At 41.8% G+C, this 24,499-nt stretch overlaps 2 protein-coding genes across 7 annotated transcripts in view; one reads left to right on the top strand and one right to left on the bottom strand.

Moving 5' to 3' along the window:
* On the bottom strand, positions 1-19,714 carry TMEM41A (transmembrane protein 41A). Of its 2 annotated transcripts, none has more exons than XM_089509425.1 (5): positions 19,649-19,714; positions 6,229-6,382; positions 4,447-4,608; positions 2,684-2,822; positions 1-1,847 (listed from the first exon to the last, which is right to left on the bottom strand). In XM_089509425.1, the coding sequence occupies exons 1-5, from the start codon at positions 19,669-19,671 to the stop codon at positions 1,624-1,626; spliced, it is 702 nt and encodes a 233-aa protein (XP_089365551.1). In that variant the 5' UTR covers positions 19,672-19,714; the 3' UTR covers positions 1-1,623. The 2 variants fall into 2 exon arrangements, with proteins under 2 accessions (XP_089365551.1, XP_089365550.1); XM_089509424.1 differs by lacking the exon at positions 19,649-19,714 and adding an exon at positions 15,472-15,595.
* A 141-nt stretch (positions 19,715-19,855) lies between these two features.
* Positions 19,856-24,499, top strand: part of SENP2 (SUMO specific peptidase 2) — a 27,631-nt gene continuing 22,987 nt past the window's right edge. For 2 of the 5 annotated variants that reach the window (XR_016280020.1, XM_089509421.1), the window contains exons 1-3: positions 19,858-20,096; positions 22,376-22,431; positions 23,600-23,709. Coding sequence is in view for 2 of the 5 variants with exons in the window: in XM_089509421.1 (XP_089365547.1) it covers positions 20,011-20,096; positions 22,376-22,431; positions 23,600-23,709 (252 nt within the window). In the remaining 3 variants the exon portion in view is untranslated. Of the gene's footprint in view, positions 20,097-22,375; positions 22,432-22,824; positions 22,895-23,599; positions 23,710-24,499 lie in introns of those variants that run through there. The other 3 variants (XR_016280021.1, XM_089509422.1, XM_089509423.1) reach the window with 3 other exon arrangements.

Genomic DNA, 24,499 nt, shown 5'->3' with positions numbered 1-24,499 from the left:
TTTAAACCACCATTTATTTGATAAGAATACACGTTCCATGTAAACACACACAGGCCATAAGGCACTTGATTAAGACATAGTTGCTGCTCAGACAAATTCAACTCCCAGACACTTTTAGCTTCTTTCCAAATTGTCCCAACACAGTTGTCAGACCAACCTTTAAAAAACACTTGATGTAATATTACAACTAGAAGGACAGAGAAATACCATTCCTAGAACACTGGTATGTTTATCATAACACCATCATTTGAATGGAAGACAGATGCCACCACCGAGTTGCCTCTTCCCCTGGGGCTGAGCTAGATTAATTTTCAGAGGAAGATGGAGAATCCCTGCTGCAGGTCCTACTGGCTAACTACTGTGAGGCTGTGAGTTTGTATCACTCCAGAAATCCCCCAATAGTAGTCTAGCCTAACAATGATACTAGCATTTAGTTTTCTGTCTGAAAAAAGTTTTGTGAATGAGAAGGCATTCAGTCAAGAGCCTTCACTTGCATTTTAAATTACGTTTACTATTTCAGTGAGAATTAGGCCTTTGCCAAATAGCAAATTCAAAGAGACCGTTCGTTTGTTTTTTAAAGTGGCTGTTCACCACTGCTGACCACAACATAATGCTGGACAGAGAGATGTAATATATTTTTAAAATGGGTTTGTTCTGGGGTATTTCATTTTGATCTTATACTCTGAAGGAGCAAAAGAAACAATGACATCTTCATTCACTGGACTTTTCCCACCTCTGAAATAGACTGAACCAATGGAATAGGAGCATAACTTTCCAATTATTCAAGGGATGTAAAACACAATGACAGGGAGTATGAATTACTGTTCTCTATACAAAGCTGCATAAACAGAGAAATTAATTTTGCAAAAAAAAAAGCAGAAGAATAGGCTATTGAAACCCTAAAGATTTTGTTGGACTGCAATTCCCCTCAGACTTAGCATAATCAGTAGTGAGTGGTCATGGGAATTGTAATCCAACATCATCCAGAAGGTTAACTTGCCTACTTCTGCTTTAGAATGTTTCCTCCCTGTCCCCAGGACCAAAGTTTACATGTCCCCCATATGTTTTGGCCTACAGTTCTCTACCCATGGCCAGGATGGCTGGGATTTCTTGCCATGATTTTTTACAATTCATTTTGCTTGAAAACATCCTCACCCTACCATGCAGCATCTCCAGAACCCACCACTGTTTTCCTTCTTCAAATGATGAAAGGAAGACATGTGATGTCCAGTTGCCATTTTGGAGGCACTGCCCAGAAAAACAGAGGTAAGGAGGTTACAGCAGTGGATGGATGGGTCTGTGGAAACTGGTCTGTGCCCCATACAGTTGCTCACCCATGATTAAGAACTTTAAGACTTACAGTCCAGTGGGTCACAGCTGTGACAACATAACCACATTCTAGTCACACATGTCACTGGAACAGTCACAATCACTTTAAAAATGAATCATGCGAGTCTCTGTAGTAGGTTTTTATAAAATTGAGAACAGACTGTGTTCTATTTATTACTGAAGGAGATGTCCAGGCAGTGTTCAAAAGGCTTCAGAAGAACTGAAACACAGTTAGAAAAATTGCACCTTTCCCATAAATATGCTTCCATTGTATCTGCTTGCAACACAGCCTATTCAGCTGCTTTTTCTCCCATTGAGCAGATGCACATTTTGATTACTACTGTCCAAACTGAGATGTTTCTGACTGAACTGCTTAATTATAGTCCCAGGAATCAGTGCTACCATTGCCACTGCCAACATTTTGAGTAGAGTGCTCCATGAGAAAATGGCATCCAAGGAGGTGATTTGTGAAAGGATTGAGCCTGTCTGGACGCAAACAAAGTTATATGGGATGAGGCCTGCATAAATAAGAAGATAATCCTTGTGTTAGGAAAGTTTTTACATATCACAAATGCACCTCTGATCCCTGTGGGTAATATCTACCTGTACAGAATTTTTTTCAAGGCTGTGTATTACATTATAAATCTAATTGTTTTTAGCTATAGATGCAGAGAGAAAATATCTGGCCATCAATGAAGGATCAAACACTCTCAAAGTTCAGTAAAGAAAAAAGGATAAAAATATATATACCTGTAGTTTGAACCAAGCAGAGACGTTATTTTTCCACTACTCAAGGTGAAGGCTTGCTTAACTGAATAATTAGAAGTATGTCAGGTTCCCCAGCAACAGTGTGTACATCTCAATATATTTAACCTACTCCATGAGGAAGTTTTATAATAATATTCAGTGCCATAGGGAAAATTGATTACCTTCTGACATTACCTTAGGGATGCTATTCCATTTTCACATTAAGGAGGGCATGGGTCTTAGAATAATCTTCACACTGACAGTTTTTCCTAGTGTCTTCCAAGAGGAGAAATGCAATAGGCCCAACAGAAAAACAAAAACAAAGGAGTTCTCTTTCTCTTTAATTTTAATATTAACTATGTATAACAAACTGCTATCAATCAAAGGACGCCAGAAATAAATAAATAAACAAATAAAATTTTAGAAAATGCTCCCAGGTAGATTACAAATCACATTGCAGTTTCTATTATCTGGCCAGGAGAGTCCATTTGGATACACACACAATGAAAAAATACTCCAGCATCCACTGCCATGGAAAAGGGAAAAGAGGGAGAGTAGTTTAGTGTATCGTAGCATATAAAAGAATATAAGCACTTTTTTTTCTTACCTATGAAAACAGAGAAGAAGAATTGAGTCACAGGGATGTTTAAGATTGGAGATGTCAGATTCAGAAACCAATTTGGAGTCATGGGGAATAGCCTCAGAAACAACAAGAAAAAGAACAAAGAATTTTTGTTCTCCTCCACCTGCCACAAAAAAGAAAAAAAAAACTAGTCAAACTGTTTTTCACCATTAGATTTTATTTTTTCAAACCTTATCCAAACATTGTAATGCAGAGTAAAAGTTGCAACTGATACTATCACTAGCAATTTTGGCATGCGGAATGAACTATGGTTTGAATCCCAAGTTTGGGTGTGTTAGTGGTACTGTCTCCCTAGTTGAATTCCACTCCCAGAACTTTTGCCATTTTCCTTACCACTGCAGCCCCTTATCTATTCCTCCCTACCAAATCTCCAGAGGGCTGCAAGATCCTCTAGAACGAGCAGTGGAGGCTGCAGGGATCCTCTATTGGTTCTTTGTATTATTATTATTATTATTATTATTATTATTATTATTATTATTATTATCCTTTATTTATAAAGCACTGTAAATTCACACAGCGCTGTACATACAATCTTTTAGTCGGACGGTTCCCTGCCCTCAGGCTTACAATCTAAAAAGACACGACACAAAAGGAGAAGGGAGTGGTGGTGGGGAATTGGATCAGGTCGAGCAGATCTTCTCCACCTCCGAGGCCTGGACCAAGGCAGATGGACTGGAGGAAGGGCTTGGCTTCTTCATGGATGGTTAAAAGGAGGCTTCCTGGGTCAGAGAGGGGCTCGCCTCTGGGAATGCTTCTCTAAACAATATAGTCTTTAACTCAGTTTTGAAACTGGGTAGAGAAGTGATGAGGTGTGCATGTGGGGGAAGAAGGTTCCAGGAGTAAGGGGCAGCAAGTGAGACAGGACGAATCCGGGAGGGGGCAGTGGTAGTCCTACACTGTGACAGGAGACCTTGACTACCAGAGCGGAGGGTGCGAGTAGGAATGTAAGGAGAAAGAAGGTCAGATATGTAAGGAGGGGCCAATCCATGGAGGGCTTTGAAAGTCAATAACAAAAGCTTGTACTTTGTACTTAATAACTTGTTTGTGGGATAAAATCACGGTTTTGCTTTCAAGACTTAATCCCAAGATTACAAAAGTAAAGGGGCAAAAGTAAACTGGGAGTCCTCCTTGTAAGACTATTGCTCATCTAACTCCATACTGTCCCCTATAATTCAGACACAACTCTTTCCTACAACTACAAGAGGGATGAGCAAAGTGAGGCCTTCGTGCTGCTTATATGCCCCCCCCCCGAGGTCTCCCTCCTTTTTACACACACACACACACACACACACACACACACACATATTGCAAAAAATATTTTTACTCCAAATATCCAAAAACGTATTTCCACACTTTTGGACCCCCATGTACTGAACTCAGAATTAAATTTTGTGATTTGTTTTTGCATCAAAAAAAGGTTTTGCCTCAAGGTTTTGTCCCAAAATGCCCAACAGAAAAGCCCAAAACATGTCCTCATGTCCCATAGAGAGTGGTGATTTATGTTTGTCTGTTTTTGTAAGGGCAGATGCAAACCTCTAAGTTCTTCTGGAGGGCTAGCACAGGCCCCTAGTCTTCCAGCTCTGAACTAAGCTCAGTATTAGGTACTGAACTGAAGACCTTGTGCATGCACAGCTTGTGCTCTATCACTGAGCTACAGTCCTTATCTGCTACTCTGTCAAAAAGAGTTTTTTCCAATTGAAATGTTATAGTGTTGTGAGCTCTTTTACCTTTTTTTGAAGCATGGCAACTTTTTCAGGAAAGTAGTAGACAACTATTTTTTTCCCAAACGCATTGGAGAGACCGTAGCAACAAGTGGCACCAACAGAAGTCAAAGCAGAACACAACAGGAGTCCTGTCCATGGTCCAAAGAGAGCCCCAGCAAGGATGTTCTGTTAGAGCAAAACTAGACAGTGATCCAGTCCACAATAAACTGGGGGGAAAGTATGAAGGACTATGAACCAGAGAAACATATAATATCTATGAACCACAGGAACATATATCTTTGCTAAATCTGACCAATGATCCTCTTAGTACAGCACAGTAACGAGGAAATCCATAAAGGCAACAAATCTCCAACATATTTAGGCAACTAGAATGTAGAGGCAAAGTACCTGTGAAACTTAAAGCCCCATTCAAATAGTACAAGTAATAGCTATGAATAAAACTATACCCCCATCCTTGTTTGAAACCAACGAAACCAGTAGCCATCATGTGACAAAGAATTCCACAAATACTTTTTTTCTTTGCACCCACAGCTTCAAAAAGTTATTTTGGACTATAATTCCTAAAGTTCCTCAACCATTTTCCCAAGCTCTACATCTGTTTCCAATTTGGTAAGATCCCAGTCCAGGTATTTAAGATAAACACTTGAACAGTGTCTCTTCATGACGGCAGAGGTATGCACGTCTACCCATGCTGACCATTTTCTGATTGTTAACATTTATAATTTACATTTTCTGCACTCTACAATATCCTTTTTCAGATGGATGAAACAAAGTATACAGTATTCAAAATTTAACCATGCCCTAGATCAGTGGTTCCCAACCTGTGGATCGGGACCCCTTTCGGGGTCAAATGACCCTTTCATGGGGGTCTCCTAAGGCCATTGGAAAACACCTATTTAATTACAGTTATGAAGTAGCAATGAAAATAATTTCATGGGTTTGGGTCACCACAACATGAGGAACTGTATTAAAGGGTCACGGCATTAGGAAGGTTGGGAACCATTGCCCTAGATGTATATCATTTACTGATTTATGCAAAGGTGTTGTAATACTAGCTTTTTATCTTTCTACTATCAAACACATTTTTTTTAACTTTCAAATGTATACTGTGATCAGTAGCCCAATCTAATGGTTCATGTTTACCATTAGATCTTTGCTACTGAATATGACAAAAAGGAAGAAGATACGGTACTTCAAGGAAAAATATTAAAAGGCACAATTATTACTGCAAGAAATATTACAGGTATTTATATCAATATTATATTCTGAGTTCCAGAAATTAGTAACTGATACCACATGCAATGAAGTTTGCAGTATTCTGCTTCCACAAGTAAAGTCAAATCATTTCAACAATTTTCATGTTGACATTTGAGTTATATGCCAGACATCAGTGCTCCATCCTTTGTTGGCCAGAGCTTAAATTTTACACCACTTCACAAATACCTGCTGAAAAAAGTTGTGGAATTAGTAATACATGTTCAGCTCTAATGATTTCTTTCCGAAGAGCCCAAGTACACTTTCAGTGCATATTGATGTGAGGAAAACATGATTTTCACATCAGGATTCTACATTACTTGTAAATTAATGGTGCAGCATAGTCCCTAGCAGGAATCTGATTTAACCAGTGACAAAATTACACAATAATAATATATGCCTGAGTGGTAAACCAGTGCAAGACATTAGCAGACAAGTTTTTCAAAACCTATGACAGTAGGAGGGAGAGGCAGATTTTTAGCAACATGGAGGAAAGACAATCATCTGGAGCATGATGGATTATATACATACCAGAAAGCTGGAACCTGGTATAGCAAAGCACTGCTTGTATAGATAGGCACTGCAGAACAGCAGCAACACATATGTGTGGTGCTCTCTGTTGTAGTACCGTAGAAACTCTGCAAGTTCTTGCAGTTCTTCTAGGTCTGAAGGGAACTTTAATGACCTAACAAATAAAGAAGATAATCAGTGGAGATACAACAATTCAGATGCTGCCAGAGAAGGACTTAATACTGCAGGTGGAACACAGGTGCTGAAACTACAAAAATTGCCTCATCACCTTGAAGACTAAAAGGTTTATTGCAATGTGGCCTTTCAATAGGTCAATAAGCCAGTTTAGTTGCCTAGACTTGTTCTCTTGCTGTTACAAATTTAGTGCCTAATCTTCTGAGATGCAGTTAAAGTGAACTGTCACATTAAGTTTGCTTTTTTTCTGTTCTTTTAAAATCTGACGAACTTTTTCCACAGTTTTAAATACAAATCAGTCTTTTAAACTTTGTCAATAAAATATACTGGTAAGCACTTAGAGCAGGAATGTGCAATTTGTGGCTCTCCATGTATAGTTGGACTGCACTGTCTCACCAGTGCCACCTAGGGCCGATGAGTGTTGTAATCTGACATTACCTGAAGAACCACATATTACCCACCCTGAATTAAAACGTGGGGGGAAGAGGAGAAATAGTTGAGCAATAGTCTACATTACTGTATTATCTACAATACAACTAGCTTAGCCTACAACAGTACAGTACAGTGTTACGTCAGCTGGGTAAAGATCACAAACTCATAATTGAAATGTCTGAGGAGAGACATTCAGTGAGTTAATGCTCTTACTAGAAAGATGGATTGCCCAACTTTAAGTGTACTATTTTGAACGGTTGTGTAGTCACACACATGGGATATGCACATGTTCATGAGAACAAAACACAGGACACTGGGGAGGAAAAGACCACCACTATTTCCCTCAAGGGTCCTCTCAGCCAATTTTAAAGCTCCACAAGACAAATATACCAATGTTGTTGTACCCTGTTGGCTGGAGATCGCATCTCCCTTCTGCTGGAGATATATGGAATACTCAGTTTTGATATATCCTGTTATCCAATATCAGTAATCCTCTACAGGGATAAGAAAGTCAATCTTTTGTTGTAAATAAGCAGCAAGAAAAAGAGTGCAAGTATACTACCACTTAATTACCTCACGCTTAAAGAAAAATCAGGCGAGAAATAACATTGAACTTGATATATCAGGTGTGAACCCTTGACCAAATTCTAGTTGAAGCTCATTTAACACAAAGGCCAAACTTCTCAGTTGCTCACCTTCGCTCCTTCCTGACTTCCTTTCAGCAAAAAACTAAGAAACTACTATTTAGCCAAAGTAAGCCCAGACCCTTAGATTCAAAAATCTAAATGGCACTACCTAGTAGTCTATATGGGTTTGTGCAAATTAAATTGTGATTCACATGACTCATCATAATTTGGTTTCAATAAGTCCCAGCTAGCTACTTGAATCCAAGGAAGAATGAACAGTATCTTTACCCTGTGGCTTAACACTAACACAGAGTTAGCAAAAAGATGAAGATGCAACATAGCAAAGCAAGGAAAATGATTTTTACTAGCTCAGTTAAAGCAAGCATCCTATTAAATTGTTAGTGCACTGTACATTAGTGAAATTAATAAAAGCTAGATTTTATTCAACAGGGACTAACAGAAGGATAACTATTGCTTAGGCTGTATTTCCCTCCTGTAATGCTTAATTGAAACTTATCAATTCTGCTTATCATTAGTTCCCCTTTAAAACTGTAAATAATTGATAAATTTTCAGCTTTCAAAAACTTATCTTGAAAGAAGCAGTTATTTACATTTTGTTTTAAAAAAATACAGCCTTAATTACTATAAGATACTTGCTGGGTTAGGAATTGCAGAAAAGAATTGCAGTCAATTTCAGTACCTGTGGGGTGTGCTGGGCTACTGCTTAGCTTTGATTTTGTGGGGAAAGGCTGGTGGTTTTACAAATATTTATTTAACAGAACAGTTATTCAAACTTCTGATATACATATAACCTAAAGTCAAAAGAAATGGAAAAAAAATCAATTACATTCTCTACAGTGAAATGACAAGGATCAGTCCTAACTAAAGTGTATTTCTTGGTCTGGAAAAATGTAGATGGCCCAGACCATCTACATTTGTCCATTTAGTTTAATACCTGTTCAGTCTTTCATTTAGAGAGTAAGTAAGATCCAAGATTCCGGAAGCTAGGGACCAGAATTGTGGAGTACAATTTTTGCTGATATTGTATGGCTGACTGCACCCTTACGAGTTCACAGATGCATAATAACCAAGATGGCATTTATGACTGAAGAGTTTTGTTGCATCTTACAGAAAAGACATTAAACTGTTTTGGACTAGAATATTTTAGATTAAGCATCCAATGACGTAGGCCCTTTGCCTACAGAAAGAAGGTAAAAATACACTTCATCCTACACTCATCTCCTCCCAGAGCAATATTGGAATACAAGCAACCCCTTGGTGTCTGCTGGGGTTTGGTTCCAGGACCTTCCCATGCATACCAAAATCCATGGCTGCTCAAATCCCATTAAATATGACGGCGTAGTGAAATGGTTTCCTGTATACAAAATGGCAAAATCAAAGTTTGCTTTTTGAAATTTATAATTAAAAAAAAAATATTTTCAAGCCACAGATGGCTGAATTCATGGATAAGGAATCTGTGGATAAAGAGGGCCGACTGTACTGTAAATTAATAGTGTCACTATTTATTTAAGGGGCACTCCATTATCAAATCACTGTGGCTAAATGGGCTCCTGAGGGTACTTTAATTACCAATCATTTTGTGACTAGCTTTCTTTGTTTCTTCATTTTTTTTTTTAGGACAAAGCATACTTTATTGTACTGCAACATCAAAAATACATGTAGAGTATATGAAGAGCTGTGCCAATGTCAAATTGCCCAGCTAGTGAAAATAAGCTATTGAAATAAGATGGATCTACTGAAGTCACTAATACGGGTTATTCATCAGAGACACAAGTACACTATTGTTTAAGTATCCTGATTCAACCCAACTGCGTTTTCCTTTTAAGTTGCATTTTTTTTGGTTATTGTTAATCACCTTCGAATTGATCCTGATTCATGGTGACCCTGTGGATGAGACACCTCCAAGACTCCCTAACCTCCAATGTTCTACTCAGGTCCTGCAACTTCATACCTATGACCTCTTTAATAGAGTCCATCCATCTGGCATGCAGCATTCCTCTATTTCTGCTTCCCTTCACCTTTCCTACCATTATTGTCTTTTCTTATGAGTCAGCCATTTTCATGATGTAGCCAAAGTACAACAGTCTCAGTTTGATCATCTTGGCTTCCAGGGAGAATACAAGCTTGATCTGTTAAAGGACCCATTTGTTTGTCTTTTTGATTATCTATGGTATCCTCGGTACTCTTCTTCAGCACCACATCTCAAATGAATTGATTTTCTTCCTAGCCGCTTTCTTCATTGTCCATCTCACATCCGTACATGGTGATGGGGAATACTATGGTTTGTATGATTCTAACCGAAGTGCTCAGCTGTATATTTTTACTCTTTAGGATTTTTTCTAGTCCTTTCATAGCTGCCCTCCCCTAGTCTTCTTCTGATTTCTTGACTACAGTCTCCATTCAGATCAGTGTTTGATCTTAGGTATGGGAATGTTTTTTACTATTTTGATTTCTTCAGTCCAAAACACACAGCAGAAATAATCCACTTTGAGACCTTTTTAACTGCCCTGGCTGAGTGCTAGGGAATGCTGAGAACTCTAATTTTGTGAGACATTTAGCCTTCTCTGCCAGAGATACCTCTGGTGTCACAGTAAACTACAAATTCCCAAGACTCCCTAGCACTGAGGTAGGGCAGTTAAAGTGGTCTCAAACTGGATTATTTCTGCAGTGTGTTTTTGGACCTGAGTCTCTTCTCATAGGGTATGGTTTTTATCTTTTTAAACTATTTGATATGTAATTTATTTTAACTATTGCAGTAATTTAATTCTGTTTTAATGTACTATTTTTGTATGCATTTAATTGTAGTGGGTTTTTTAAATGTTATAAGCCGCCCTGAGTCCCACTCTTGGGAAAAGGGGGGGGGGGGTAATAATAATAATAATAATAATAATAATAATAATAATTTCCTGTAGTAAGTTTCATAACAACCTCTTAAGCCTGGATCTTAGTAGTTAGGCTAAGCATGCAGCAGCACATTTCTGTGAAGGGCAGCAGTGTCCAGTTTCGGCAGGGCTCTATTTTTAGCAGGCTGATTCTCCCTCCAGGAGATCCCAGGACCTTCAGCTCTCATAAGAATGTCATAGAATCATAGAGCGGGAAGAGACCCCTAGGGACATTCAGTCCAACCCCCTGCCATGCAGGAACTCACAATCAAAGAACTGCCCCAGAAGTAATCCAGCTCTGCTCTCCTAATGTTAAGGTAGAAACTCTTTTCCTGTAGCTCCCATCCATTGTTCCAGGTCCTATTCTCTGGAGCAGAAAAAAAATTGCTCCATCCTCAATGTGGCACCCCTTCAAATACTTAAACAGGGCTATCATATCATCTCTTAACCTTCTCTTTTCCAGGCTATAGATACCCAGCTCCCTAAGTCTCTCCTCATAAGGCATGGTTTCCAGACCTTTCACCATTTTAGTCGCCCTCCTCTGGACACACTCCAGCTTCTCAATGTCCTTTTTGAACTGTGGTGCCGAGCACTGGACACAGTATTCCAGGTGAGACCTGACCAAAGCAGAATAGAGTGGTACTATTTACTTCCCTTCATATAGGGCTATCAGAAACCTTACTGAAGGACAAAACTGAAGGAGAGGGAGGCACATTCTGGAACTACCATTAAGAAAAGGCTTTCACCCTCATTCCTCCATTGTGATCCTGAAATAAATTCTCCTCCTGTAATGCCTATTGGAGTCTTCCTGGGGGCTGTCCCTTTCATGTGATACCTTTACTGGCCAACCAAAATGCACAGTATACTTGTTGCAAGCTTTCGAAGCTCCATAGGCTGCTTCATCAGGCAAGATGTTACAAACCAAACAGAAGAAACAAAATAATTGGAAATGTTAGTCAGATGCCTGCATGTTGTTTTAGTCCTTAGTAAAGATGTTATGCTGGGGAGTATATATTTTGCAGGCAGGCTCCTCCTCTTTCTGGCCATGCAGCAATAGGGAGATTTTTTTCTCCTGTTTGGTTTGTAACATCTTGCCTGATGAAGAATCCCATGCAGCTTCAAAAGCCTGCAACAAGTAATTTTTGTTTGCATTTGTTAAATGGCCAACCCAGCTACCTCTGCATGTTTTCAGTAGTATTTATGGTTTTACATTTTAGGAATGAAGAGACCAGTGCATGCATCTTCACAGTGAAAGTATAGTATGGCATGTGGAGATATATGCAACAAGTATATTGTGCATTTTGGTTGGCCAATAAAGGTATCACTGATGGATTTTTGTTTAATAATAATAATAATCTTTATTTTTACCCTGCCTCACTGTCAGGATCGAGGTGGCTTACAATAAAATCTACACCATACAAAAGTAATCCCAATTATTCCCTTCCCCCCCCCCCTTAAAACATTACAATTGTAAAGATTAATTTAAAAACCAGAATTATAACCAGATTTACTGGGGAGACCTGGAGCCAATTGGAAAGGAAAACATAGGCGGGTTACAAACCGCCAAAAAATACGTATGGAATACGTATTAGGGTTAGGAAGGGGCAGTGCTTCCGCACCCCCCTAACCCTAGTACGTATTCCATATGTACAACATGGCGGCGCCCCTTCCACATGGGGGCCGCCATGTTTACGTATCGGACGCTATGCTTCGTTTTCTCTGGATTCAGCTTGAGTCGGTTTCCCCTCATCCAGCCCATTACTGACTCCAGACAGGCCACGAGAGGAGAGACGCCATCCTCGGTCACTGCATCAGTCGGAGACATAGAGAAAATTATTTGGGTGTCATCAGCGTACTGATAACCCCGCGCCCCATGTCTCCGGATGATCTCTCCCAGTGGTTTCATGTAAATGTTAAATAGCATGGGAGACAGAATGGCTCCTTGAGGGACCCCAGTTTTAAGGGCCCTCTCATCGGAGCACACGTCTCCCAGCTGCACCATCTGGGACCTCCCGGAGAGGTAGGACCGGAACCACTGGAGCGCAGTGCCCCCGATTCCCACCTCTGCCAGGCGCCCCAGAAGGATACCATGGTCTATGGTATCGAAAGCCGCTGAGATGTCCAAGAGCACCAACAGGGACACGCTTCCCCTGTCGATGCCCAGACGGAGGTCATCGACCAAGGCGACCATGGCCTTCTCAACCCCATAACCTGCCCAAAAGCCAGTTTGAAATGGGTCCAGATAATCCGTTTCATCCAAGACCACCTGAAGCTGGATTGCAACCGCCCTCTCGATCACCTTCCCCAGAAATGGCAGCAGCGAGACTGGCCGATAATTATTATGTACCAGGGGGTCGAGGGAGGGCTTTTTTAATAAAGGTTTTACAGTGGCCAATTTGAGATCAGATGGAAATTGCCCTTCCCTCAAGGATGTATTAATAATCCGGCGTAACAGTGAAGTCACTGCCGGTCCCCCCTGGGCTGCTAGCCATGAGGGACAGGGATCAAGAGAGCAGGTCGTTTTCCGAACACTTCCGAGGATCTTGTCCACATCATCGGTACTTACCAACTCAAACCGATCCAGTTTAACAAAGTCCACGGAGGCTCTGGATGCCTCTACCCTAGGTTCTGCTTGAATGTCGGCGTCAAGACCTTCGCTTATCTGAGAAGTTTTATCCGCGAAGAAGTTGTTAAATTGGTCACAGCAGGCCTTAGAAGGTTCAAGGATCTGGTTCGGGGCAGGAGGGAGCTGAGTTAGCTCCCTGACTACCCTGAACAACTCTGCTGGACGCGACTCCGCGGACGCGACACGAGCACCATAGAACAAATTCTTAGCTGCTCGTATCGCCTCTCCGTAGTCCACTAACAGTTGGTCTAGGAGAGTCTTGTCGTCTAAGCGAAGGTGTTTCCGCCAACGGTACTCTAGCCATCGCAGTTCCCGCTTCCTCGCCCGGAGATCTTCCGTATACCAGGGCTTACGTTTGGAAGCGGGTCTGAGAGGGCGCTTGGGAGCGATACTGTGTATAGCCCTCGAGACACCGGTATTCCAAATACCAGTCAGGGCATCAACAGAGTCGCCGTCACTTCCAACCATGTATCCCTCTAGGGCTTCCTGGAACCTTTTGGGTTCCATCAGCCTTCGAGGGTGGACCATCCTAATTGGTCCACCACCCCCGGGAGGGATCTGGGTAGAGACCTTGATTTTTGCCTCAACCAGGAAATGATCCGTCCATGGCAGGGGGGAAATATTAGTTATTTCCGCCCACGGATTTTCCGCATCCGAACAGAAGACCAGATCAAGAGTATTACCCGCACAATGCGTGGGACCCAAAATCAGCTGGGACAGGCCCATGGCCGCCATGGTATCCATGAATTCGCGAGCTGCACCGGGTGGAACATAGCTGGCCGTGAGGGAGATGGTTTTCTTTCACTGTCTCCAGTTGTCCTGTATTGGTGTATTGCATCTTTTTGCTTTGAACAATAGCTTAAAGCAGGAGCCAATTCAGGGCCATTGCATTCCAAAGCCAAGGATTTGACATGACCTGAAATAGCAACCTTTGCTCTCAATACATTTCAGCACTATAATTTTCAACTCTTGAGTATAAGTAAAATTCAAATCTACTCTGTACGACAGTAAGTAACATTTAAACATTAAAAGATTAAACATTAAAGATGCCAGCCACAGATGCTGGCAAAACGTCAGGAATAAACTCTTCTACATGGCCACATAGCCTAAAAACCCACAAAAACCATTAAACATATGTTTGCATTTGTTAAATGGCCAACAGATCATGTTTCCCTTTCATGTGAGTTTTGGCTGGTTCCCTCCTGGCTATCTTTCTCAAGGCAAGCAAAGACCTTTTTAAAAAAATATTATTTAAGTAAGCCTTTTGCAGAAGGTGGAGGTTTCCATTGGATGTGGTGCGTATCTGTGTGTGTGCATTATGTTTTTTAAAGTGTTTCCAGGTTCACCCAGGAAAGCTCACAAACAACAAGCACTCATGCAAGGGCCATCGAAAGAAGGCAGAGAGAGAGATCCAGCTGGGTGCTCAGCTATAGCTCCTTTTCATCCTGGAGAGAAGTGACCAGTGGGGTCCCACAAGGCTCTGTCCTGGGCCCAGTGCTATTCAACATCTTTATCAATGACCTGGATGACAGAATTGGGGGCATACTTATCAAATTTGCAGATGACATCAAATTAGGAGGAGTAGCTAATACCCCAGAGGGCAGGATCAAGATTCAAAACGACCTGAATAGACTAGAAAGCTGGACCAAAGCTAACAAAATGAAATTCAACACAGAGAAATGTAAGGTACTGCACTTAGGGTGGAAAAACGAAAAGCACAGATAGAGGATGGAGGACACCTGGCTGAATGAAACTACGTGTGAAAGGGATCTAGGAGTCCAAGTAGACCATAAATTGAACATGAGTCAACAGTGTGATGTGGCAGCTAACAAGGCCAATGCGATTCTAGGCTGCATCAATAGAAGTATAGTGTCTAGATCAAGGGAAGTCATAGTGCCACTACATTCTGCTCTGGTCAGGCCCCACCTGGAATATTGTGTCCAGTTCTGGGCACCACAATTCAAAAAGGACATTGAGAAACTGGAGCCATGTGTCCAAAGGAGAAAGACTAAAATGGTGAAAGGTCTGGAAACCATGCCCTATGAGGAAAGGGAGCTGGGGATGTTTAGCCTGGAGAAGAGAAGGTTAAGAGGTGATATGATAGCCCTGTTTAAATATTTGAAAGGAAGGAGCAAGCTTGTTTTCTGCTGCTCCAGAGACTAGAACACGGAACAATGGATGAAAGCTCCAGGAAAAGAGATTCCACCTAAACATCAGGAGGAACTTCCTGCCAGTAAGAGCTATTTGGCCATGGAATATGCTGCCTTGGAGAGTAGTGGAGTCTCCTTCCTTGGAGGTCTTTAAGCAGAGGCTGGATGGCCATCAGGAGGTGCTTTGATTGGGAGTTCCTGCATGGCAGAAGGGGTCTGGACTGGATCAGGGCCCTTGGGCTCCCTTCCAACTCTAGCATTCCATGATTCTATGGTTCACTCAAGCCACTCACAGGGCAGCAGCAAGGGAGGGAGCAGCCACTTCCACTCACCGGCTTCCCTCGCGGGGTCCTCCGGGGAGCCTCACCGACAGCAAGTAAAGTCCGGCGGTGGCGGTCCCCAGGACGAACAAGAAACCGGACAGCGACCTCATCGCTGGACACTTGCAATGGCCACCGGCCGGAACCAAAGAGGAGGAACTCGAGGCACCCGGAACCTAAAGGCGGTGCACTCCTGGCAACTGAAGCCAAGTCCGTCGCCCATACTGTCCCCCATCAGCACTCCCCAATGCTCCCAAAGGACCAAGGAGAGGCAGAACCGGAAGTTCCTGTGCCAAAGGATGGTCCACCTGTTGGGTCTATCCTTCCTCGCTCTCTATGGCAGGCAGGGCTCCCCTGCAACCTATTTATGTATTTGTCTATTTATTTATTGTATTTCTACCCCTCTCTTCAGTCATAAAGGCTCCCAGGGAGGCTTACAGAGAGTTAATTGGACTATTTAATAAATCAGTGGCCCCCAAACTGTGCCCTTAAGAGATTTTGGACTCCATCTCCCAGAAGCCTCAGCCATGTTGGCCAACAGCCTGGGATTTTGGGGGCTGGAGTCCAAAATTCCCTTAAAGAGCACAGTTTGGAGACCACTGAATTTGGGGACCACATAACATGTCAAAATGGCTTGTTTGCAAGTGTCATATAAAGAAATTGTACTTGGTTTTGCTGTGATACTTAAGAGATAAAACATGTGTTTTATCTCTTAACTAGCACTAACTATTCAGGTCCTTCAACAATCAGACACTTAGGTTTTCCGCAAGTGAACGTTACCCTGATCCTTGCATTATGTATACTATATATATAATAACACATACTATACAATATATACAGGGGCAGGTTTACTCTTATCTATTTTATTGTTTGTATGTATAGCGCAGTGCAAATCTACAGTGCTATATAAATAAAGCATTACACACACACACACACACACTATATATATATATATATATATATATATATATATATATGTATTATGTATATTATGTATACTATATACAGTGGGACCCTGTTATCCACTGGGGTTTGGTTCCAGGATCCCCTGTGGATAACAAAATCCGTGGATGCTCAAGTCCTATTAAATATAATGGCAGATAAAGTGACATCCCTTAAATAAAATGGAAAGTCAGTGTTTGCTATTTAGAATTTATACTTTTTAAAATATTTTCAAGCCGTGGGCGCTTGAATCTCTTGATAAAAAAATCTGTGCATAAGGAGGGCTGATTGTATTATGCATATAGGGATTTTGGACTCCAGCTGCCAGAATCCCAGACTATTGTGATTGTGGCTTCTGGGAGCTGAAGTCCAAAATCTCTTAAGGGCACAGTTTGGGGACTACTGCAACTGATGTTAACCATGGTTTGTTGCTTAAGCCATGAATTGCATGGCAGAGGACTAATAATTTGTGGCTTCTCTTCATCATGTATAGTTTGCTTCAGGTCTGTTTCTCCCATGCCCCTTTTGTGCATGTACACTCATCCCTTCCATTTGCAGGGAATCTGTTCCAGACCCCACCCCCACAAATTGGAAGAACCGCAAATATTGGAGCCCCATTGAATATAATGGGCATGTGCTGCTATGTGCACGTGCCCCATTGTGTCTCTCTTGGCTTCCCATCTGTGGAAAATCAAAACCACAAATGGGAAGTCAGCAGATCCAGAGGGACAACTGTATATTCCATAAAAGATTTAACTACAGAAAAAGCTGTCTATTGCCAGCTGAAAAGGAGCAGGCTCTCTGCTACTCTTTTTTTGGCTGGCTTCAAGGCAGATTGAGGCCATGGCATGTGGTTCCATGATTCTGTGATATGAACTGGTTTACTGGCAGAGCTATTGCACAAGTCCTGACATTGGCCTGATAATACAATCTTAAACCAGGTAAATTACAGCCTCCATTCTCTTTTTTTGTCTGTCAGTATTTTCCATTTCAGGCACGTTCTGACAGTTGTGACAGTTGGTAGCAAGCAATTTGGAGGTGTTCATTTCAAGATGAAGAGATATGGGACTAATTTTTTTTCTTATCATGAACTGAGAGTACACAAGTGCAGGCTAATAATTTCAACCAAAAAACCGAGACAAATTTCCATCTCCCGGATTTGGTGGTGAAGCCTAGGGATACGTCACCATAATAATAGAAATCCCCAAAAGATTACTACACCACAGGATTCTTTTCCTCTGGAGGAAGGCACAGCACAAGGAAGAGGAAGAAGAGGAGGAAAGTGCAGCATGAGGTGGGAGGCGAGGCAGGAAGAGGAAGAAAAGGAAGAAGGTACAGCGCAGCATGACACGAGAGGAGGAAAAGGAAGGTGCGCCGAGGTGAGGTAGGAAGAGGAAGGCGTCATGCAGCGTGACATGGGAGGAGGAAGAGGAAGGCATGCTGAGGTCTTGCATTGAGTTGGGAAGTGGAATTGATCTGAGTGCCATCCTTAATTTGAGGGCTAGTTTTACTCACATGCTGATTCCTCCAACATGGTAAGCAAGGAACTTAAAGAAACCTCAGAAAGGGAATCAGGATTCTTCTGCATATAGTACATAACAGTTCTTTGGGTGTATTTGTCTTATCCCACAGAATTGACAGTGCAGATTTATCAGGGTTTTTTTTTTTTTTTACAATAGCCATAAAAAACTAACCTTCAGGATCCACTCAGGATTAATAAGGAGGCACCATCAAGCACATTATGTGTTTTGATGGCAAATGTAGTAGCATTGCACAGTAAGGGCCCAAACAGGCCAAAATAAAGCTGCTTCGGGTCACTTTGGAGTATGCTGGTCAAATGATGCATGCGTCCTAAGAGTCCAAAAGCCGTGCCAAAGCTTCTGGTCTCTTAAGATGTCTGTGTCATTTAAACAGCATACCTCCAAAGTGACCCAAAGCAGCTTTATTTTGACCTGTCTGTTTGGACCCTAAGATATATACTGTACACCGCTATGATTTTACTGTACACCGCTATGATCATTGCGGAATAGCGGTCTATAAATAAAACATTATTATTATTATTATATTGAAAAGCCTTCAGACCTAGAATTCTTATATTTGGTGTGTTCATATTCCCTTGGTAACTTTGCTTGCCCCTTTTCTTTGGATGTCTGAAAAATATTTCTAAATGGTCAACCAAAGTGTTAAGTTACTGCAATGCTAGAAATTTGGGCACTGGCTGAAAACTTCATTAAGGGGCAGAATTCCTATGAAAGGACTGTACCTTCATCCCTCTTCCCCATAGCTACAGCCCTGAGCATGAGTTGTTGCAGTGTAACTCCTGGGCTTTTGGTGGTTGTCTACTTGTTCCATTATTTAGTGGCGGTGGTGATGATGATGATGATGAGATGGAGGTTGTATAGATGTTTTTTTTGATTTGCACTAGAGCTCTTCTAAAGCTTTGTCAGAACCAGGAATGTCATTTGTTGAAGTGATCCTATATTTTGAAGAGCAAATATTTTTACTTTGATTTTTAAAAAAAATATGGGAGAATTATAATGTTGTAATTCAGAGAGAGGGCTAATGGGTTTTATTTTGTACTTGTATTTTATTGATGTTGTAAGCTGCCTTGGTCTGATGGGAAAGGTGGGATAAAAATAAATCATCATTAATATTATTATTAACTCTTGTTTCAGAATAAACAGCTGGACAAGCCAGGCAACTGTTTCTGAAGAACACTGTTGAGAGCAAGGTCCATCATGTCACTTGTCACAAGATAATGGATTCCTTCCCCCTCTCCTTCCCTCAGGGAGGTAGATAACAGGGGCAAAGTCAACCTCTAGACAATGAGGAAATGGAATTAGTCAAGCCTCAGGGTGACCAAAGGGCCTCCTTTTCCAGGCAGTGCCCTCCATTTCAGACTTCTGTCCAGGTCCAGGAGGAATCCCAAAATGCCCTCCATTTTGAGCATGACTAAGAAGCATGCATTTATGAGTGTTTTCCTTCAGCATACACACACATCTCAGGGTGTGTGTGTGTGTGTGTGTGTGTGTGTGTGTATATATATGCCCTGTTCCTCTCTTCTTCTTTTGTTAAGGATAGAAGAATGTATGGATCATTGAGCTAAGAAAATAGACAATGCATTGATGATGATGATTACTGAGACGGAATTCTTCTTTCTGCAGTTTGTTTTGAAGCATGGTGCTTGGAACAAGGGAAAACACTTCTTAGTTAACTACCAATTAAAGGCTATGTTCATCCCATTTACCCATAAATGCGAATTTCCTGCATCCTTCAGAGCAGAGACACACATGCCCCGACCCCCTCTTCCTCTAAGGATACCAGAATCCTTACAAGGACACAAGTATGGCTCAGTCAGCTAAGAAAATGGACAATGCAGAGATAATAAGCCTCTTCTGAGGCAGGCAGGGAGGCCTCTCCTCCTCCTCCTCCTCCTGGGGCCCTCTCTCCTTCCTTCCTTGCTTGCTTCCTTCTCCTCCTCCTGAGGGAACTAGGCCGGGGCGCGTCATTGCCAGGCGCCCGTGGCGTTGGGCCTTTCTTGTGGCGGAGGCCTCCTCCCTTTCCTTCGCCCCAATTCCTCTCCTTCCTTCTTGCCGGGCGCCGGGGCCTATGTTCCAATGGCTGCCCGAGGCGCTGCGCTCCTGGCTGCTCCCTCCGCCCTCGGGCGCTTCTCGGCCCAGGAAGAGACGAAGCAGGTAGGCAGCCAGAGACTGGGCCCCGGGGGAAGGGAAGGGAAGGAGGGCGGGCGAGGTTCCTAGGCTAAGCCCCAGCAACACGGCAGGGAAGCCCCAGAGGGGCGCCTTTCTGGTCGGCTAAGCCCCATAGGCCTTGGTAGTCTTTGCAAGGGATGGAAGCCCTCCTTTTAGGGGAAGCCCCAGAAGTATTTTAGAGCTGTTTCATTTCAAGGTAAGCCCCATCATAAGCCTGCGCTTCTTTCAAGGAGAGCTCCAGAGCTATTTTGACTGGTTTCACCGGTATTTGTATGGTGTCTGTCACCTGGGACTCCTAGTTTCCAGCATCTTATGCCTATTGGCAGAACTCATCTCTTACATTGCTATTTTGCCCTTACATTGGTTAATAAAGCCTTTTATTCTTTGTTTTCCCAAAACCTCAGTTGCCATTACTCTTGGCACAAAGGGTTTCTGATCCGGCTTCGCTGGCCATTAATCCAGGCTTTTGTAGGGTTCATTGCAACAGGCCATGGCTGGCTGTGGGCTTTTTGTTTGATCCAAAGTCAATACAGATGAGAGCAGGTAGTCAGTCCCTAAATGAGTTGCCCACATTTTGTCCCAAGAAGAAGTGGCCTTCGTGGGATGTCAGGCCTGTCTACAAAGGAGAAAAGAATTAGGTGAACAGAGGCTTTGTTGGTCTCTTTTAATCCAAAGATTTTTGTTATAGAGCAACAAAGCACATGTTGTCTTGTTGGATACAAAGTTGTATTTTGCTGTGTTATGACTTGGCTAAAGTTCAAAGGCCAAAAAGTGTCTGGCCACACGCCACCAGATCTACAACCATAGCATTTCAAGTGGCAGCTTCAATAGAAGGTATTTGCAGGGCAGAGGGTTGAAGGAGCCTCCCATGTTTGTCTGGCATTGCAAAGTAGATAAATACAGATCAAGTCAAGCAGCCTTTGGGAGAACGGGTTTGCAGCCGATGATGGAAGAGAACAGTAGTCAGGCTACTCTGGAGCTGATGGTTTGGGTATATCCCTCGTGTAGAGGATTGTTCCTTCAGCCTGCCTGAAAATGAGGGGATGCAGCCCCCACAGACACACCAAGGGCAGTTACATTAAAAGATACACACACTTCCATACTTTCTGTATAGTATTCTGTTACTGTTTAATGAGTTGTTAGTCAGCAAGGCTATACAGTTGGCTCTCCACATTTGCAGCTTTGATTTTTGCAGATTTAATTATTTGCGGTTTTGATTAATATGTTCTCTATAGGAATCATAGAACCATAGAGGTGGAAGAAACCGCAAGGGCCATTCAGTCCAGCCCCATTCTGCCATGCAGGAAATCTCAATCAAAGCATCCCCATTGACAGATGGCCATCCAGCCTCTGCTAAAAGACCTCCAAGGAAGGAGACTCCCCTACACTCCGAGGAAGGAGTGTGTTCCACTGTCAAACAGCCCTTACGCTCAGGAAGTTCCTCCTAATGTTGAGGTGGAATCTCTTTTCCTGGAGCTTGCATCCATTGCTCTGGGTTCTGTTCTCTGGAGCAGCACAAGTTAGCTCCCTCCTCAATATGGCATTAAGTATTTAAACAGGGCTATCATATCACCTTGTAACCTTCTCTTCTCCAGGCTAAACATCCCTAGCTTCCTGAGTCCTTTCCTCATAGGACATGGTTTCCAGACTCTCCACCATTTTAGCCACCCTCCTTTGGACACACTCCAGTTTCTCCACATCCTTTTTAAATTGTGGTGCCTAGAACTGGACACAATATTCCAGGTGGGGCCTGACCAGAGCAGAATAGAGTGGAATCTCTAGGTCCTACAGTGCATCTCTGTCAGAAGATGACCATAGAGTTGTGCTGGAGAATCTAGAAGTTCCTAGAGAAAACACTTCTCCAGGCATTTGTAGGTCCCTCCAGCATGAGTCTATGATCAACTTCTGGCACATGTTGGCCATGGAGTTGCACTGGAGGACCTGGAGATTCCTGGAGTGTTTTTTTTATTTGTGGTTTTTCCACATTCATGGGGGTCCTTCACCTCTAATCTCAGCGAATGTGGAGGGACCATCAAACCAAGGAGAGAGGGTATAAGGAGGCAATGGCTGCAGTGGTTCTGATGGTTGTTGCCTTGATCAGGTTGTTATGAGGCAAGCTGCCTCATGCTACATATTGGCAACCCACATGTAGAGGATTGCTCCTTCATATCCTCTAGAAGGAATATTCACAGCAAGTATCAACCTTTTTTTTGCTTCACTGAATGCTTTATTTCTTAAACAAATTTACCCTTTTCTCTTCGCAGTATTCAGTCTAGTCTGGAAAACCTTGAACAGAAGCAAACAAAAAGACAAAAACTTGGTAAATAATATCTGTTCAATCACTTTTCACCTGTTTTGGTTTCAGAATAGCTGCCAGTATGTCATGAAATAAAGCTTTGTTCTCAAGAACAGTGTGTGTCATCACTGCAGTATATCATCAAATGTTTTCACCTGTCTTTCACATCTGTCTTGGGGTAGGTGGGCATACATAATTTCCTAGCATCTAAAACATACCGGTAATGGAGGTCTTGATTAATTAAAACCCAAAATTAAGTTAACTATAACTTTTAAAAAATGTGAACTTGGAAAGCCAAAATCTGTAAACTGATCAAAATATGAGACAGTTTAAAGTGTTTGTAAATAGGTTAGTGCAGGGATTTTAAAAAAATATATATTTTAATATTTGCAGCAGAGGGCTCTTGTTCTTGGTCTACAACAGCAAGGACTTAAACAAGAACTTTAATTGCATAATTGACAGAACAATAAAGAAAAGTTCAGAAAAGGTACAGTACCTAAACACAAATGCCAAATTGCTTATTTAGGTTGTAGTTCCTCTAGGAACTGCCTTTCTTGATGCTGGGCATGCAAGACCAAAGTGACTTGACCCTCAGTGACCCTTGCTTATGGAAATCAAAGTCTTGATTCTCAATATACACTTTCAGCAGCTTGATTGTGCCATTTCTTTTCCAATGCTTGTGAGCAAAAGAGAGCATATTTCCACCAACGTAGATACAATTATAAATGACACTATTCCTGATGCTCTTTGAGACTCAGATCTCAGCTTAGTGTTAGTGCATAGGACTGGTGCTTCTGTATCTTTTTGCTAAATTTATAAATTTCTTGAATTATTAGGGTTTTTACCTTATATAAAACATTTTAAAATACATATTTGAGAGTGTGTTGCATGCTCACTACATAAAGAACATTTTGCTACTCTAAAAGTTCTTGGAATCCATTTACATCATCCATTGGATATGTCCCCTAATAGAGAGAATTCTGATAGTCAATATTACATGAATGTCAGTACAATTTATGAATGCGTCTAGACTGATACACAAAATTAGCTCAACACTGAGTCCCCCCCACCCCCTGTGATGGTGATACTTTCTTGTACTATATGAAATTTTGGATGTGGCTCTTCCTTTAGCTTGAATGCCAAGCTTCCTGGCTAAATTGATGTTTTATTTAGTATGATTAACTTTCCCTAGGTATTTTTGGTACATTGAGAAAGGGGATTGCCAGTTTAATCACACTACCATCCCAGTTGGCAGCCAAATATCTTCAGACAGAAGACCAGCATGCAGAAGTCAAAGATGAGGTTTGTTTGCTTTTTAAAGAAGATATGATCTGCTCATTCAAGACAAATTAAATGTATGGAACTACTGATTTGGCAGAGGGTGAGGTGGAACTGAGTGAATCAAAGTCAGTAATTCACATTCTGATCTAAAATACAGGTGTTCATCTGTTAATGAAGTAGATGTGTTCCTGAACATTACTTCTCTAACTGAAACTATGGTACTAAAGGCAGTTCAATATGTTTCTGCATACTTTTTATCTAAAACTCACACTATGTACATATGGGATGAAAAAACAGGTCAAGTGAGCCTTACATAAGTAAAGGAAAAGTTTTTCTGCCTTCTAGAGACCATTTGAAAGCTTCCTCTTCCATTTTGATGGCCAGATTTATAGCTCTATCCTCTCTCTCCTAACAAAAAACCCACCTTTGTCTTCATTGCACTGTTTACTGCAGACATGCTGCTGCAACTTGACACTGAAAATCTGTGTTTCTCTAGCCCTCCTTCATGATGTTCCCAGTCTTGATGCTGCTAAAAACTTTCCACCTATTCAGAGAATAAGGAAAAACGGGAATGGGCAGGCATAAATGGACTTTGTAAAAAAGGTGTGTTTTGGGTCCATATCACACTGCAGAAATAATCCAGTTTGAGACCGCTTTATCTGCCCTGGCTGAATACTAGGGAATTCTGGGAACTAGTTTTGTGAGGTATTTAGCCTTCTCTGTCAGAGAGCTCTAGTGCCACAATAAACTACTGTTACCAGGATTCCATAGCACTGAGCCAAGGCAATTAAAGTGGTCTCAATCTGGATTA

Source organism: Sceloporus occidentalis, unplaced genomic scaffold (assembly GCF_023333645.1).
Source record: "Sceloporus occidentalis isolate IW3139 unplaced genomic scaffold, rSceOcc1.0.p SCAF_2, whole genome shotgun sequence".
Classification (NCBI taxonomy): Eukaryota; Metazoa; Chordata; class Lepidosauria; order Squamata; family Phrynosomatidae; genus Sceloporus; species Sceloporus occidentalis.
Note: the sequence above shows the minus strand (reverse complement) of the source record. Positions and strands in the feature narration are given on the sequence as shown.

Coding starts and splice junctions, on each gene's coding strand:
- TMEM41A (XM_089509424.1), bottom strand. CDS start 15,572: ATGAGGTCGCTGTCCGGTTTCTTGTTCGTCCTGGGGACCGCCACCGCC. Junction 2,823..4,446: donor TTGCCATGCTTCAAAAAAAG/GTAAAAGAGCTC, acceptor TTTTTGTGGCAG/GTGGAGGAGAACAAAAATTC. Junction 1,848..2,683: donor CTTCTTCTCTGTTTTCATAG/GTAAGAAAAAAA, acceptor TTATTTATGCAG/GCCTCATCCCATATAACTTT.